Source organism: Lissotriton vulgaris, chromosome 7, assembly GCF_964263255.1.
Source record: "Lissotriton vulgaris chromosome 7, aLisVul1.2, whole genome shotgun sequence".
Classification (NCBI taxonomy): Eukaryota; Metazoa; Chordata; class Amphibia; order Caudata; family Salamandridae; genus Lissotriton; species Lissotriton vulgaris.
The window spans coordinates 696,675,784-696,688,560 of NC_141695.1; the positions used below are offsets into that span (position 1 = coordinate 696,675,784).

Below are 12,777 nucleotides of genomic sequence, written 5' to 3' on the forward strand. Positions count from 1 at the left end.
GCAGAGCGAAAGGGCGCCCCACAAGTTCAATGTCCGCTGCTTCAGGTCGCAGGAGTGAGGTGCCGATAGCGGGCCGCCACTTCCAGGAGCCGTCACCCGGAGAGATATAAGCGATCTTCCTTTCAGCCCAGGGCAGGGGCGTTAAGGCGTGTGCCCCCCCCCCAACCCACACCCCCCCAGCAGTGGGAGCAATACTCGCCGCAGTGGCTCCAGCAACGGGTCTAGTCCAGCCAGCACAGTCTCAAGGTCCAGCGGCCAGGCGTGTCGACCGAGCTATTCCGGTGGCGCTGCCCGCCCAATGCTGCCATTGCAGACTGGCGCCCTGACCCAGTCGGACCCAGTCGTAGTCAGGCTGTGTAGGGCCACAATGTCCACTGCCGTGCCCCTGTGTCTCCGGCAGCCCACCACTCCAGCGCCCAGTGTCTCCGACAGGTGCCTGTAGCCTTTTGTTGATGTTACAGCGCCATTTTGTGAGTGCTCCTATGGCGGTGGTCAGCGCGGGGTTGTGAGTGCACACCACGAGTGATGCCTGGGGGCCCCCCGGCTCGTTGTGATCTCTGGTCATGGGCAGGTGGATATGGCGGCAAGGAATAGCTTATAGGCGTGATGCGGCGCAAGGCAGCGCAGAGCGAAGTGTCTAGTGTATCATCATGCCGATGGCAAGCGGGGCGGAGGTCAAAGAGAGAAGGTGGCTGTAACGAAGGGCATCCACCGTCCGGGACCGACTGGCTTCTCGGTTGCTCAGCTGACTCTGGCCGAGGGTAACTTTAACGGCGGCGAAGTGTAGGCACACGAGCAGTAGCTGAGGCTCCGGCGCCGCTATGCCGCCATTTTGGATGCTCCCATGAGATGGGTCGAGTTGTGAGCGTCAGCTCGCATAGATGGTGGCAGTTGAGGGACCTACCACTCGCTGGCAGCACTGGTTGCAAGTGGGGTATCCCAATGGGCGACAGTAGGTGGTAGATGATGAGTGGAGCAGGCAGTGCAGATCAGCATGTCCTGTGAGCCACCATGTTAGGGCCAGGCGGGGCAGAGACTTCGGGGCAAGTGCAGTCGTTTTCAAAACACCCAGCTTCAGGATTGCCTGTGGGTAGATCGCGGCAGTAGTCAGCCGACTGCAGTGGGCCCAGAAGGGTTTGGAGCTCCCGCACCAGGCACAGTGTGCTCATCAGCTTGGCTTCAGGCTGGTCGGAGGCTCGGTGCCATTTTATGATTCGCGCGCTTGACACGCGGGCGCCGTGGAGAACCCAGACCACAGGCAGCACCAGGGGAATCCAGGCACAAGTCGCCACTTAGCCAGGGCAGCTCAAACAGATGGGTCAGTACCCGGCAGAGTGTAGGCGTTATCCCCAGAATGGCAGGTGCTCCGAGCAGTAGGCGCTTAGGTCACCGCTTGCTGCAGGGTAGACTGCCGCGCCCTCCATCTTGTCCCGCACACCTCCTATGCTCCGGTGGCCTCGGGGCTCGCAGTTGAGCTTACATAGTGCCGCAATGGGCCACCGTCCGCCGCCACAGCCCCCCCGGGCCGCTCCGCTCAGGCCACCGCTTCGTTTCCGGACGCGCGGGCGTGGGGCTCGGCCTGACACCTCTGGGCGCCCACAGGCACCCGCCACACGCCTCCCGCTGCATGATCACTCACCCCCACACGGTGTCCACTCACGCCCGGTCTCTGAGGCGCCGAGGTCCCGGGCAGACTATCGCCTTCGCTGTGTCACCGAAGGCTCCCGCGGCGGCGACGCAATTCGGCCTCACTTCTCCGCTGCTGTCACCGGAGTTCAAAATAGGTTGTCTGGGAGCTAACCTTTCTATCAGGAAAAGGATTGGGTCAACAATAGCAAAAATTCAGAGTTCCTTCTCCTGGATTCACTATTTATCAAATCTTTAATTAGTCTTGGGGTCTTCCCTAGAGAAGCAAGGGGGTTTGTAGTGTTACAGTAGTTACCAAATTTACACTTCAATGAAAATGGTGCCCACAAGTATCAGCAAAAACATGAAACAATAGTGTTGTTGTATAAAAATATTGATCAATTATTTATTTAAAAAACATAATGCAAACAATTTATAATAAGTCACAACATGTACAAAATTACAAATTTATTCTAGGTTTTTACAAACGCAAAAAACATTCATCATTTTAAAACTATTATTAAAACATCATACTGTCAATTATACAATGGTTTTTGTTAAAAATTACTGGGACATAGGAACGAAAAAGTGTCGACGCGGCGTTTCGGTGCCTCTTTATTTTGCACCTTCTTCAAGGACTCGTTCACGATTCAGTTATTCTACTCCAGGTGCGAACATCCTGGTGATCTTTCTTGTATTTCAGATTGAACACGTTTCTTCTTGTGCTCGCTTGTGCAAGTGTCTTTGGTTGAGCGTCACTTGTTTTGGTAAAGATTGGGGACACGCTTCAGTCCGGTCCGCTTTACTCTTGGTCTTTTGAGAGTGATGGAGGACGCCTCTGGGAGCTACCTTCTGATAATTTCATCCACCATTAACTCTGGGCTCGTTTCCAAACGAGCCCAGGAAGGTGGAGGACGCCGTGCAGTTCAGCTATCCTTGACAGAGTGGACCGCTAATGTGATAAAAAAGCCCCACAAAGAAGAAGCTATAAGGAGAAAGAAATAAACTTAAGATGTATTCATTCTAACCATACAGAGTTAATGGTGGATGAAATTATCAGAAGGTAGCTCCCAGAGGCGTCCTCCATCACTCTCAAAAGACCAAGAGTAAAGCGGACCGGACTGAAGCGTGTCCCCAATCTTTACCAAAACAAGTGACGCTCAACCAAAGACACTTGCACAAGCGAGCACAAGAAGAAACGTGTTCAATCTGAAATACAAGAAAGATCACCAGGATGTTCGCACCTGGAGTAGAATAACTGAATCGTGAACGAGTCCTTGAAGAAGGTGCAAAATAAAGAGGCACCGAAACGCTGCGTCGACACTTTTTCGTTCCTATGTCCCAGTAATTTTTAACAAAAACCATTGTATAATTGACAGTATGATGTTTTAATAATAATTGTTTTAAAATGATGAATGTTTTTTGCGTTTGTAAACACCTAGAATAAATTTGAAATTTTGTACATGTTGTGACTTATTATAAATTGTTTGCATTATGTTTTTTAAATAAATAATTGATCAATATTTTTATACAACAACACTATTGTTTCATGTTTTTGCTGATACTTGTGGGCACCATTTTCATTGAAGTGTAAATTTGGTAACTACTGTCACCGGAGTTCAAGCCGCTCCGCGTCCCAGTGTCTTCGGCACACCGTTGTACGCCAGCTCTGAGTGTTTCGACTCGACAGAGAGCACCCCAACAGGATAATTTCAGGATAGTAGGGGCCCTGTGGACGGAGCTCTACCAAGTCACGTCCGCCATGTTGGGCTGCTGGCCCCGGGTCGCCAGTCTTAAGGATGGCTGCTCTGCCCTTTATGCCTCCTGGGTGACAGATTGTTAAGGGGTGCACCACTGCCTTTTCCACCATAGGGAGTTGTATGTTTTTGGCACTGCGGCACAACAAAAGCGCATACACCCGGAAAATAAATGGCTCCCACAGACAAACAATTTGGCGCTCATTTCAAATGGGGACAAATAGTTAATCCAGACAGCTGAGGCTTGATTAGCTAACATCATAGACAACATACCAGAACGTACCTGTGCATGTTCCATGCCATGGCATACATGAATTCATCAATCAGCCAGGGTGTAGCTATTGTTAGTTCAGCAGGTGCAGTGGCACTGGGTCATAAGTAGCCCTCAGTGTACCAATTGCTGTCGAGTTTTACAGTGGAAGCACAGGTCATGGGGTCCATTCGCTGCAAATTTGCTATAAAAGGGCAGTAATTCACGGTTTTCGTCCTAACAACGCTAAAATTGGTGGGATTGCTCAATCTTGTGGTGGGCAAAAGTAAAAGTACTAGTCCCGAAATACAACGTATGGTTGAGTGAAACACAGCATGAATGTGTCACAACCTACTTGGCAGTCACGTGAATCCTGGTTAACCCAAACATAGATTTCAAACTCCCTAACTTCTTACAGTGGTTAAAATAGTAAGTACTCTGGAAGTGACACACAGCTGGATGCTAAAATGAAAGCCCCGCGCCGTTTTTGGTAAGAAATAGGTTTTACTTTGTAGTTAACATCAGTATAATTGTGGGTAACAGTTTCCATCCAGCTGCTCTTATCTTGGAAGCTCTTTGAAATGCTCACACACGTAGTTGCTAAAGAAATAAGGGTGCATACACAAAGAGGTCTGTGTCACTGAGATCAGTTTATATGGTTTGTGTTTTGTTGTACTGAAGGTATAAACAAGGAAACATTCATTTTAATAGGCACGGGAAGATGACGTTTTTTGCCCAGAATCACAGGATGCTGAGCCGACGACGAGACTGGACAGGTGTAATCACACGACTGCTATGACAATCTATCAGCAGTGGTTAGGAAACATACTATCTCCAGCCGAGACCTAAAAAAGCAGGCTTTTCCTAAATGCTCCTGTGAGCAGTGCTATAAGATGCCTCACATGCTAAGAGGCCCGGGGAGCTATCGTCAGCAGGAGCTCGGGTGTTGTGTCCCCAGTCTAAACCTGAAGTAGGTATTCCTTGCCCCAAGGGTGGAGGGAACTTCCTCAGGTCCAAGGCTGGAAGTTACTTCACGAAATACAATGCCGGTGAGCGCTTGCCAAGGTCAAGGACTTGGGGGAGTTCCCTTAGGGCAAAAGCAGGATAGAGTTTCCTCTTGCCCAATGCTGGCCGAAGCTTTCTTTTTTCCTAAGGCCAAGTGAGGGGCGGGTGGGGGTTCCAGAGGTCCAAGTCACGAGTGAGCTTCTCTAGGTCCAGGCCTGGATGGACCTTCACTGGACCCAAGGCAGGGGGACTGCATCCTGGTCCAAGACTGGGGGCTTCCTCATATCCACGGCTGGCAGTCGCTCCCTAGGGTCGGAGGATTAAAGGAGCCTGCACCGGTCTAGGGCTGAAGGGACTCTGCCCCTTCCCAGGGGAGGAAGCGGGAAGGAGTTCAGATACTTCCCACGCCCGAGAAGGATTAGTTACTTACCTGTAATCCTAGTTCTCTTCCAGGGGTATCCTCATCAAAGTCATAAGCATTAGAATATTCCCGCCCATGCGCGGGACCCCGGAAACACTATATTATATGTGCCCCACATATATATATATATATATACATATACATATATATATACATATATACATATATACATATACATATATATATATATATATATATATATATATATATATATATATATATATATATATATAAATAAAAACATGCAATAGCAGCCAAATAACATCAGAGCTGAAATATGCTGTGAAGAATTTCCACCATACATGAATAATATGCATTAGAAACATGAGAAAAAACACCAAAGATTGTTTAGAAACTGTTTTAATGCTCAGATAGCAGTAGAACGTCTTATAACTCACTGAAAGAATAGAAAGCTCCCAGGCTGCATTGCAAACACACAGTCTAAAAAGACTGAAAAGCTAACATGTAGCTGCATAGCAATAAACTGACACTGTGCCTTTAAGGCACTCATGGCCCCCTGTATCCCATCATGCCTCAGGGGTGACAGTTAGGTCAGTTGTTCTTTTCGGAGATTGAAAAAACCCAAGAAACAAATAGGTTAACAATATCTCCTTATTAAAGAATGTCCTTTGCCCGGGGAGGCGGGAGGGTTGCTTATGACTTTGATGAGGATACCCCTGGAAGAGAACTAGGATTACAGGTAAGTAACTAATCCTTCTCTTCCAGGGGATCCTCATCAATAGTCATAAGCATTAGAATAGAATAGCGAGCCTCACCTCATCTCCCTGCGGGCAAAGGAGTAACAATACAGTAATAACCATACTAAGCCTAGTAACAACTAAGCTCGTACAGGCCGCAGGCTACCCAAATAGATTTCTCAAAGAGGCTTGTCCTACTTGAGTATCGGCCCTGGAATCAGATTCTAGACAGTAATGCCTCGTAAAGGTATGAACTGATTTCCAGGTTGCAGCCTTGCATATTTCGGTCATTGGAATGTCGTGCAAGAATCCATCTAGGAATGGACCTCTTGGCCACTGGAAAGCCCGTTCTCATTGAACCATAGTTCACGAACAGCTGATCCGAATTCCTGATTCCCTTGGTTTTTTCCAAATAGAACTTGAGCACTCTCTTTAAATCCAAGGAGTGCAATGACCGCTCTGCTGGGGTCACTGGATTTGGTAAAAAAGAAAAGAGGTAGATGGATTGATTTATATGAAAATCAGAAACCACCTTAGGAGAGAAGAATGGGTGAGCCCTCAGGACCACCCTATTGTGATGGAAAACAGTATATGGTTCCTTCGCACAGAGCGATTGTATCTCGCTTACTCTGCGCGCTGATGTGATTGGTACTAAAAAGGCTGCTTTCCAAGATAGATGTTGTACAGAGGCCTTGTGGATAGGTTCGAAAGGAGATGACATTAACCTGGATAGAACCAGGTTCAATTCCCGAGAAGGATGTCGCACAGGGGAATAGACTTTTTTCAACCCCTGGAGGAAGTCCTTAACCACCGGAACCTGAAAGAAAGAAATCTGATTAGGCGTTATCCTGTAAGCTACTATAGCTGACAGATGCACTCTAATGGAAGCATATTTCAATCCAGAAGTTGCCAAGGAAAGGAGGTATGGCAGAATTACCTCCTCCTGCCCTTTAGTAGGATCCAGGTGATGAGCCCTACACCATATGTAAAACCTTTTCCACTTGAACGCATACGATGCTCTCTTGGAAGGCCTCTTAGCCTCCTTTAAAATGTGCATACATTCAGGAGGCAAGTTCAGATGTCCATATTGCAGGACCTCAGGTGCCATGCTGTTAGGTTCAGTGATGGGAGGTTGGGAAGCAGTATCCTCCCGTTCATCTTGCTCAACAGGTCCGGCCTGCAAGGAAGTCGTCTGTGTGGACACACAGACAGATGCAGCAGGTCCGGGTACCACCACTGCCGTGGCCAATCCGGAGCTATCAAGATCATCTCCATGTCCGACCTGAGGAGCTTGGACACTACCTTCGGAATCAGAGCCAGGGGAGGAAACGCGTAAGCGAATGTTCCCGACCAATTCATCAGGAGAGCATTCCCCTGCGTCCCTGGCCGGTGGAACCTGGATGCGAAGGCGTGGCATTTAGCGTTTTCGTCGTCTGCAAACAAGTCTATGGCCGGACGACCCCAGCAACAAAAAAGCTCTTCTACCACTTCTTCGTTTAGCACCCAGTCTGGCTGATCTTCGAAGTGCCTGTTGAGTGCGTCTGCTTTGACGTTCAATTCGCCTGGAAGGTGCACCGCCACTACTGAGAGGCTTCGAGAGAGAAGCCAGCGCCAGATGATTTGAGCCTTCCGGGAGAGAGTGGGCGTGACCGCGTGCCTCCTTGTTTGTTCAGATAGAACATGGTGGTCGTATTGTCCGTCTGAACTAGGACTGAGTTGGACTCGATTGCTGGAAAGAAAGCTTTGAGAGTTAGGAATACCGCTCTGAGCTCCAGCATGTTGATGTGGTATGTCTGCTCCTGCGCAGACCACTGACCCTGAATCTGAAGCGGACCCATGTGCGTTTCCCAGCCTTGCAGAGAGGCATCCGGCACTATAGACTGGGATGAAAGGGGTTGGTGAAAAGGCACTCCCACCAGCACATTCCTCGTCCGAGTTCAACATTTGATGGCATCCTTCGTTTTTTGGGAAAGAGTGATACGATCTTCCCAAAGTCCTGTCGCTTGGTCCCACTGGTCTTCGAGGGCCTGTTGCAGAGGTCGCATTCTCAGCCTGGCGTTTGGGATGAGAAAAATGCAGGACGCCATGGAACCCAGCAGGGATGCTACTTGTCGGGCTGTTGGAAACCGAGACTCTAGCAGAATCCCACATTTCTGTCTCATGGAAAAAAGTCTCTCCTCCGAAGGAAACGCTTTTTCCAACTTTGTGTCCAGAACGGAGCCTAGGTAGTGGATGGACTGTGTCGGCCGCTGGACTGACTTCTCCAGGTTTACATGGAGACCGAGCCTGTGCAACTGGTGCAGGCAAAGTTGCAGATCGTGTGCTACCCGTACCAGAGATGGACCCTTTAGGAGCCAGTCGTCCAGGTACGGATAGATGAAGAGCCACTTTTTGTGAAGAAAAGCCGCCACCACTGCCATGCATTTGGTGAAGACTCGTGGTGCGGATTTGAGTCCGAAGGGTAGCACCTTGTACTGGTAGTGTTTGTTTCCTACGACAAACCTCAAGTACTTGCGATGTCGCAGTGCAATCAGAATGTGAAAGTATGCATCTTGCAGATCCACCGAACACATCCAATCTCCGGTTTGAAGATGTGGGCATATTTGGTGAAGAGCTACCATGCGGAACTTTTCTTTGACGATGACTTTGTTTAGGAGACGAAGATAGAGTATGGGCCTGAACTTGTCCTCCTGATCTTTTTTGGGGACAAGAAAGTATCTGGAGTAAACTCCCTTTCCCCTTTGAGAGGGGGGAACTTCCTCTATAGCTCTTTTTGTAGCAAGATTGTCACCTCTCTCCTGAGCAAGCTTAGCTGGTGAGGGCAAAAGTTCTTTGGAGGAATGCTCCTTGGAAGCGCACGGAAACCTAGCATGTATCCATTGCGCAGTATATTCAGCACCCATCGATCTTTTGTGATGCTGACCCACTCTGCCAGGTGTTGTGAAGCACTTCCTCCCACTGGAGTGGGCAACGGCGCCAGAGGAAGCCACTGCTCAGGCCTTTCCTCCTCTTGTTGTGGTAGAGGACTGCTGGTGACCTCCTCTACCTCTGTTGGATTTTCCTCGAAACTGGGATTTCCCCTGGTTCTTATTTTGGGACCACTGAGGGGTTTAAACCCTCTGTTGAGCCTCTCTTCCCTTGCTGGTCTTGAAACAGCGTTTGAACTCTTTTTTCTTTTCTAAACCCACCGCCTTTACTGTATCCAGCTCTGTTTTCATACGAGTCATCTCTTCGTCAGCATGTTCTCCGAAGAGAGAGGACCCCGAAAAAGGAAGATTTAGGATGCGATGTTGAGCATCCGGCTTCAAACCTCTGAGACGCAACTAAACTGACGACCTGGCACAAACCCCATGTGAGTAGGAGTGTGCTGCAAGAACTGCACCGTCCGCTGCAGTGCTTATCAACTGGTTCGCCACCAGACATCCTTCTGTCATAGTTTCTTCGAAGTCCTTCTGGTCTTCCTTTGGAAGCTTTGACTTAAACCTTTCCATTGAGTCCCATAAGGCTCTATCGTATCTACCCAACAGTGCGGCCGCCCTCGAGACCTTCAGTGTGGAGGCAGCTGAATTGCACACCTTGCGACCCCACGAGTCCTGTGATTTGCTTTCCTTATCTGGTGGCGCTGAAGAGGAAGCAGAGACTGCATGAGTCTTCCTTGCAGCTGCCACTATCACAGAGTCCGCTGGGGTGTCAGATTGTACAAAAACTGGGTCAGAGGAAGCTGGTTTGTACTTCTTCTGTTTGCGGGCCGGCACCGCTCTGATGGTTGCTGGAGTAAGGAAAACTTCCTTGACCGGATCCATAATCCCCGGGACCAAAGGCAGCAGAGGGCTGTAGGAGAGTAGGGTCTGCAATCCTATGATCATCCAGATATTTGCTTTTTGCTTCACTGGTTTACGACTTCCCTGGCTGTGGGCCTGCTAATCAGACCCACAGCCTAGCTGTTCTCTCACTAAATTGACACGTGTACCTTAGGTGCATTTACCAATTGGTACTGGGCCACCTTATCAGTCCCTGTACCCAGGGCATAGGTGTACCCAGGGCCTACCAGGGGCTGCAGCATGTATTATGCCACCCCTGGCTGGCCATCTAAATCTGACACAACTGGCTGCACGACAGCTGGGGCAAGGTGGTGTAATCACCCTTTGCTTTAGATATAGTATACCTATATCTAACCCTAAAATGGACACATGTATTCCTATCAGTCACTCCTATGGCAGGCCTTAACAATCCTGAAGGCAGAGTGCTTGGAATTATGTGAGATGGTGCTCTGGCATGAGCTGAGCCCGTCTGCAGCTTGCGGAACCAAGTCCTAATAGCTGTTCCATGATAACGCGTACCATATACTCTGTGCATTATAATTCTCGCGGTTATTTGCCATCTTTGGTATCGCTTTATCAAAACATGTCGAGTAAGGTGTCATACGAATTGGAATACTAACCCCTCGCCAATTCTAGCGACGGGGTTAGCATTCCACCCTTCTAGAGGGACACGACATGTATGTAACTGTGAACCCCGGTTAAAGTTAACTCGAGCCTCAGCATCACAAAATGGATGCTGCCACCACAGACACAAGTCTGACCTCCTGCTGCTGGGAGTCCTTCCAGCGAGGAGAGCTTGGACAAAGGGTTTCCTGTCAGGGGCGGTGCTAGCACCATCCCAGACAGGGTTTTGTGTATCCCAGGTAGGCAGTGCTGAGAGGAAGGTGACTGCAAGTGGCACCCCGGTGCTCACTGTGCATATGCCGGCTTGAACCAGTTACAGGGGCACACCAGCCCCTGAGCTGGGGAAAGTCCGGACAGGGGAGAGGGGTGTAACCACCCACCTTCTTGGTCCCACCCATGGGCAGGACCTAGTCGCGTGCCAGCCCCTTTCCTTAGTATAAAGATAGGAGCGGGCCCCCTTCCCAAATTAGATCATCTTTGAATCCTGAAACTACTTTCTACGAAAGGAACTCTCGACGACTTCTCAAGATTTCTCCCTTGTGACTAAGGAGTAGTCACCCTGCATCAGCAGGCACCAACTAAGTATCTTGCGGTTTGCTGCACGTCCTTCCTCCGGAACCAGACCGACTAGCACGACGAGACCCGGACTCCCTGCCATTTCTGACATCTACCTGCCTCTACAGCACAGCTGAGCACCGTGGGTGCGACGAGACCAGAGGAACCGGCTATCATCAGAACCAGCACAACACTGATCCAGCACGACCGCCGAGGGACCCTCGAGTGGGTGCACTGGGGTAAGAGAAGCCACAACCCCAAGCAGCACGAGCACCGAAGTCCAGCCCCCCAACATCCACCAGATCTGCGTGGGGCCCTTTTGCTCCTGTGTCGCTTGCCACGTTGTCCGGTCACTTGCCCGTTGGCTAGTGACCCTCCAGACGACGTCCAACGTTTGTTTCACCGCTGGTCTAGCTCCTCTAGACTAGCCCTTGTCTCCTCTTGAAGGGGAACTTCCTCGGACCGTCCTGGTCCACTCAAGACGCCATTTTGTGTCGCCACGTGGGCTTGCCTTAGCCAAGGCTTGTTGCCTCCTTCAACGGATCCAGCATCACCAGCAGCAGACATCCGACGTGGGACAGCTCGCAGACCTCCAGCCTGGTCGACGACAGCGCCATGGTCCGTGCAGCAGCAGAATCCAGTGTCACCTCTTCACCTGGCTGAGTGACCTCGTCCGGTGCCATCCTGGTGCCCACCTAATCACTGGCTAGTGATTCAGAACTCGGTCCCCTCTGAATACAGGTATTCTTCTTCACTGATCCATCCTTGGATCAGCCCGGAACATCTTCACTGGCCGCCTGCCAGCAACTTTCACTTCAGGCTCCTGGTTCATCAACGAGGATTCCCGACGTCACTTGAACCCTATGCAGCCGCAGCCCCTGGGCTAGGTAAACCGAGTACCACGGTGCTCCAGCGTAGGACCACTCTCTAAGTGTCTAGATCCACTTTCGTTTTTAACCTACCTAGTCGGGTTCGCCCGAGAACACTAACTTTGCATTTACTAGCCTCCATAGACTTTGTCCCGCATTGCGCGTAAGAGTTTCCACTCTGCACACGAAGTTCCTAGGCCTCCTGCTTCTAATCTAAGGGTTCAGTATTGTAGGCCTAGCGGTTCTAAAGCCTCTGAGAATAGTTACTTACCTGCTAGTAATTCGCATTCCACTTTTGTAGTATATGGTTTTTCGTGCCCCTCGGGCATTTGTGTAAATTGTGCGACTTTCAGTATTTCTTTAAGAGTTTTGTATTGTGCTTAGCACCCTGTCCTCATAAAGAGTCCAGGGTTGTTGTGTTATAAATAAATATCCTTTTATTTTCATAACAACTTGTGTGGTGTCCTTTCACTTGGTGTTCAAGGGGTATATGTGATGGTATAACAGCTGGCTTAACACGCCCTCTAGAGTTTAGCCTAAAGACTGCTCTTGTCCATGCTACTAGGATAGCTGGTCTATAAGGTTGACTTACAACCAATCATCAATAAGGGTCGTTTGGACCGACGCATAGTGATCACTAGAATAGTGAGCACTGCATATCAGGCCAACTTCTCACAGTAAGGTCAGTCATAATGAATTAGAAACCAATTACACCTGAAAACATGATTAAGCACAACACCTTGTTCTGTGTCTTCATTCCCATTAGTTTTATATATTTCCATATGGTCTTTCCTTTTTTCATTTAGTTTGTCGAGTTCCTTAGCATCTTGGGTTTCAGCAGTGGCAGATGTTTCTGCCTTATTGTGAGCCATCTTTTGTTGATCTTCCTCTATTTTTTTCAGAGCACCAATCACTTCTGAATCCGTTTTGACGTCAACTGGCACATTTCCTTTCTCAGGCTCGTGCTCATTTTCAACATCATCAAGTTTTAATTTTACTAAATGATTGAAAAAAACATATTTAATGATTAATACAATTCCAAATGTGTAGTTTTCTTAATGTTGAACAGTGATCATAGACTAGAATACACATCCACTTTATATCAGGTGATAACTTACACTGTGACAAATTAAGAGGAAACATCTTGATCA

At 49.0% G+C, this 12,777-nt stretch overlaps 1 protein-coding gene across 3 annotated transcripts in view; it reads right to left on the reverse strand.

The window, feature by feature from the left end:
* BPTF (bromodomain PHD finger transcription factor) overlaps positions 1–12,777 on the reverse strand; it is a 1,660,779-nt gene that overhangs the window by 1,286,031 nt on the left and 361,971 nt on the right. For all 3 annotated transcript variants that reach the window (XM_086930929.1, XM_086930930.1, XM_086930928.1), the window contains exon 12: positions 12,366–12,623. In XM_086930929.1, the coding sequence (XP_086787055.1) occupies positions 12,366–12,623 (258 nt within the window). The remainder of the gene's footprint in view (positions 1–12,365; positions 12,624–12,777) is intronic.